Source organism: Arachis ipaensis, chromosome B01 (genome assembly GCF_000816755.2).
Source record: "Arachis ipaensis cultivar K30076 chromosome B01, Araip1.1, whole genome shotgun sequence".
NCBI lineage: Eukaryota > Viridiplantae > Streptophyta > Magnoliopsida > Fabales > Fabaceae > Arachis > Arachis ipaensis.
This window is the reverse complement of record NC_029785.2, coordinates 134,631,963-134,636,814: the sequence shown is the minus strand read 5'-3', so window position 1 is coordinate 134,636,814 and position 4,852 is coordinate 134,631,963. Positions and strand designations below refer to the sequence as shown.

Here is a 4,852-nt window from a genome sequence, read left to right as displayed (position 1 = left end):
CATAGAACTCGCATTCAAAATAAACAATAGTTGTTTTATAAATAAACATATCAGAATTTAGAATAATCAATAAATTTTTATTTTTATCTTTTTATTGGATCTATAGATTTCTAAGTTTAGAGTACGCATTAGTATCAGATTTAAAATAAACAATAACTTTTTATAAACAAAATTGATTGGATCTATAGACTTCTATCAAGTTCAAAATAAACAAGAGTTGTTTTATAAATAAAATAACGTATCAGAATTTAGAATAAACAATAACTTTTTATTTTTATTTAATAAAGTTTAAATATTTTATTTTTTATTTTTAAAAATAAGTTAGGCAATTTATGTACCACAATAAAAAATACTATAGAATTCAACATATTGTGGTTACATTAAGGACCAAATACATACTCACTGCGTTCATAAGCTAACTGCATTTTTAACCAAAACTAACAATAGTTTCCTTGAGATTGGAATTTTGCTGCTATAAATGTTTCAAGGAAGGGAAGAATTAAATATTTGTAAGATGTACTCCAAGTCAAACACGGGGTCAATTAATTTTTAATATAATTTTTTTAACGAGGATAATGCTAAATTTTATTCCATTTTTAAAGTTAATTATGTTTTCAATGTTGTACTGATATCTTAATTTTTTACAGAATAACACGGCTTAAGAATTTCTAAACAATTGCCTTACCGCGGCGTTGTTGACCACGAATATCAACATGGATCTTTTCTATTGATGAGCTTAAAACAAACATCTCAGGCTTGTAATTTACTAGCTCGAGCAAAAAGATTCCAACCAGCAGAGATAAAGGCATCACATGATGATGGCCTACAGATCAACTTAGCAGGGAACAACTTCTTTCCAAACCTTATATTTGCATTCTGGGGGATTATTTTCAAAATACTTTCTGAAGAATTTAGTTGAAAAGTACTGCAGCACATCATATTTATGTCATCATGGTTAGAAATAAGACACAAAATTTGGAAGAATGATAGCACATGGAAGTTCACATGATACATAATTTTCAACATGGATATATGTATTAACCCATACTTACACATGGTGCTCTCGTTTGAGACCGTTGAGTTATCTTGATGATGAAAGAGGGCTTTTCCCACTTAAACTTCTTAGCTTCTTTCAGAGATTCAGGTCTTATAGGACAGGGCCTAACAGGAGATTCAGAATCTTTTCTTCTTCTATTCCTTTTGCCTTATACATATAGGAAACAAAGAATCAGAAACTACCACTATAATGTACAAAAAACAGTTGCAAGTTGTAACTCAAAATCAACATTTGAATCCACAAAAGGAAAGGATGATCTAATTATGAGACACATACCATTAGAATCTTGATTGACAGACACTGGCATCTCATGGTTTTTTTCTTTAGATTTAATACCGTGCGAATTGAAGCTTCTTTCCACATCCCCTGATTTGTGTGTCATTTTCCAACTGTCTACCTTTAGAATACTGGTGCTCTCAGCTTTTTCCTCTGTTGGCCCGGACTTCTCTTGGCAATGGTTCATTCAATCTTTTCTTCTGCCGTCCCTTGTTAAGTCTCATGTTTTGGGTGTTGGGACTACTATCCACATCTCTAGTTTTTTGTTCTTCTGGCCTTTTCATCGGCTGCTGACCACTGACTCAAACCATAACAAATGGCCATGATCAAGAGAGTAATATGCAACAAACTCTTTCCAACCCTTTTTAAACAAAGTTCTACCATCATGATTAGTCGAATCTACTCTCCATTCAGTACTATTCAGAGGCTTAAATACAATGAGTTTGATAGGCCAGAACCATATTTTTCCGTGATTAATCTTTCACCTATTTTAAAAGAGAGACTAATTTCAAATTTCGAATGGCTATTTTGCAGCATTATTTGCATAGTTAAAGACTAGGAGTGAAATAAAAAAAATGATAAAGGACGGGATAGTCCAACATGAAAATTGGTAGAGACAAAATCAGTAATAACAAAATCAGAACTCATGCATAACGAAAAATGATGATGAATATGATAATTTTTCAAATCAAATATGCCCTATGATATTTCCTAATCTTGATTAGTGAAAGTGTTACCTAAATCATTTTTCATTAACAATAATGTAGATTTAATCATAATTAATTTTGTAGCAAGAATACATACAGAGTACATAAAATGTAACCACCTAATATGTTTTTAGGTTGTCATTCATTTTATTTATTTTTTATTTTTTTATGTACTTCTGCTAAAAGATTAATTATAATTAAGCCTACATTATTGTAAATAGAAAATGATTTAAATAACAGGAAGGAGCTTACTATTACTATATTTGTAGCTAAGAAGCCATGCATGTGTGTTCTATGAAGAAAATGTTTATAAACGAGAAAAATTATATATATAGGAATAAAGAGAGAAACTTTTTGTTAACTAAACAATATCTCAAAAGATAAACAGATTAAAAGAAAAAGAGGGAATGGAGAAGACGAGAAAATGCTTACAAAGTCTTCATTTTGAAGAGTTTGTCTGAGAATAATCTTAAAGAAACAAATCACAGTAGAAGTAGAAGGAGACTGCTTGTTTTGTTGACGGCTAGAAGAAGCCATAGCAAACGGATGATGATGGATTTGACTATTGTTGAGGCTGAGAGTCTCTCTCACCCAGTATTCCTTAAATAACTTTTTTGGACTGATTCCTTTATAATTGATTGCGGAGTTAATGGTATTATTAGAGAGACGATAAAAAAATAGCCAAAATTTATTTTATAATTATTTTTGTCTAATTTTTTCTTTTTGCTATCAAACATTTTTTAAATGATAATATGAAATGCCATTAGACAAGCTAAATAAAAGGAGAAGGTGCACATGGAAAAAAAACAAAATAGAGGCATAATGAAATGGCACGATGAATGTTATTAGTACATGGAATAAAAGGTGAATACTAATGATCAATTGACTTAAGTTAGGCTTGATTTGATAAAATTTTAATTTCTTAAAAGTAATAGTATTTATATTTAGTAAATTAAAAATAATTGAGTAAAGTATTGTTTTTGTCCCCGACGTTTGGGGTAAGTTCTATTTGTGTTCCTAACGTTTAAATCGTCATATTTGTATCCTTAACGTTTATAAAAGTGATTCAATGTTATCCTACTATCAATTATACTAACAAATCAGATTATATTTTTCAATTATTCTTATTTGGATGTATTCATTCTCAATTAGGTCTCACTTAGGTCTCACTTGGATGTGTTCGATTTTAATATTATACCCATTGTTTGTGTTTAGATTCAATTATATCCCTAAAAAAGTGAATTATATAAATGTTGTAGGAATTAGTTTCAACATTTGATGAGCTATTTTTCGGAAGAGGAGTGCTACACATACAAGTCATTTGGTTTACAAGTCATCATACAAGTTGGGAGAAACTTAACAAAAAAACATGCTGACCCATATACGATTTCTATGGCGTGCTCCTCCTTCTCCTCCTCCTCTTCCTTCTTCTTCTCCTTCTTCTTCTCCTCCTCTTCCTTCTTCTTCTCCTCCTTCTTCTCCTACTCTTCTTCTTCTTCTTCCATAAAAACGAGTTTCTTGTCAAATTTGATCTCCTTTGTGCGTTCTCTCTTTGCCTTTTCATTCGTTGTTTTATCTGTGTTTATCACTGGTATTCTTGCTTCGTTTTTTTTTTTCGATTTTCATGGTTTCTGAAATCAAGTTTTGAAATCGTTTTGAAGATAATGGAACTTTAGAAATACACCCAAACAATTACATAAATACACCCAAACGGTTACGGGAATTCACCCAAACGATTATAAAAATACACCCAAAGGATTACAGAAATACACCCAAAGGATTACGAAAATACACCCAAATGATTTAAGAAATACACCCAAAATTTGTTGAAGTACACCTTATGCAGAACTCTTTCTCTTTCTCCTCTTCATCTTCTGCTGCTTCTTCTTCTTCAAAAACGATTTCAGAGTTTGATGTCAAAAAACAATGGAAATCGAAAATAACGAAGAAAGAAAATAGAGAAAAAAGCACATAAATGAAGAAGGAGAAACAGAAGGCAAGAAAAGAAAAGAAAGAAAAGAAGAAGAAGAAGAGGAAGAAGAACGTGCAGAAACGAAGAAGAAGAGGAAGAAGAACGTGCAGAAACGAAGAAGAAGAAGAAGAAGAAGAAGAAGAAGAAGAAGAAGAAGAAAAAGAGGAGGAGGCACGGAAAAAGAAGAAGAAAGAGAAGAAAAAGAGGAGGCATGGAGAAAGAAAAAGAAGAAGAAATAAATGACTTGTATGACTTGTATGTGAAAAGACTTGTATGTGGAGAATTTCTCTTTTCGGAATAGATCATCGATTCTATCCCAGACATTTGTATTCTAACTTCAAGAAGGGATTTTTAAAACTCAAACTTTTATACTTTTATACCTTTTTAAAAAATTTTACTAAATCAAATCTTAGTGCGTTTGATAATAGATTATTACTTACCAAGATATCCAAAAAGACAGACAAAGGTGTTAGATAATTAAATCAAGAATATTTAAGAAAAGTACAAATACAGCATCTTAGAACATTAAAAAAAATTCAAAATCAAATTGAATTGGAATTGAAAACCAAGTTGTATCTTAAATTAGAAGGTGGTAGAAACGGACAAGAATCCAAGTTGTTTTTCTAGCGCAAGACAACACAATATTTATGAAGAACGAAGAATCATGATTGAAAGCTTCAAGTTGATGACTAAATTTGAAGGATTTGAAGCAAATTTGAATAAATAACTTGACTAGTAAAAATTTTTACTAACTTCATGAAATATTACAACGGTACTTAGTTGTTATAAAAATTATTATTTTATTATGAAACTTTGCCCATATAAAGGCTTGAACACATG

At 30.6% G+C, this 4,852-nt stretch overlaps 1 protein-coding gene across 1 annotated transcript; it reads right to left on the bottom strand.

The window, feature by feature from the left end:
• LOC110264292 lies at positions 707–2,627 on the bottom strand. Its single transcript, XM_021106087.1, has 4 exons — positions 2,473–2,627; positions 1,334–1,818; positions 1,053–1,204; positions 707–925 (listed from the first exon to the last, which is right to left on the bottom strand). The coding sequence occupies exons 2-4, from the start codon at positions 1,518–1,520 to the stop codon at positions 836–838; spliced, it is 429 nt and encodes a 142-aa protein (XP_020961746.1). The 5' UTR covers positions 1,521–1,818; positions 2,473–2,627; the 3' UTR covers positions 707–835.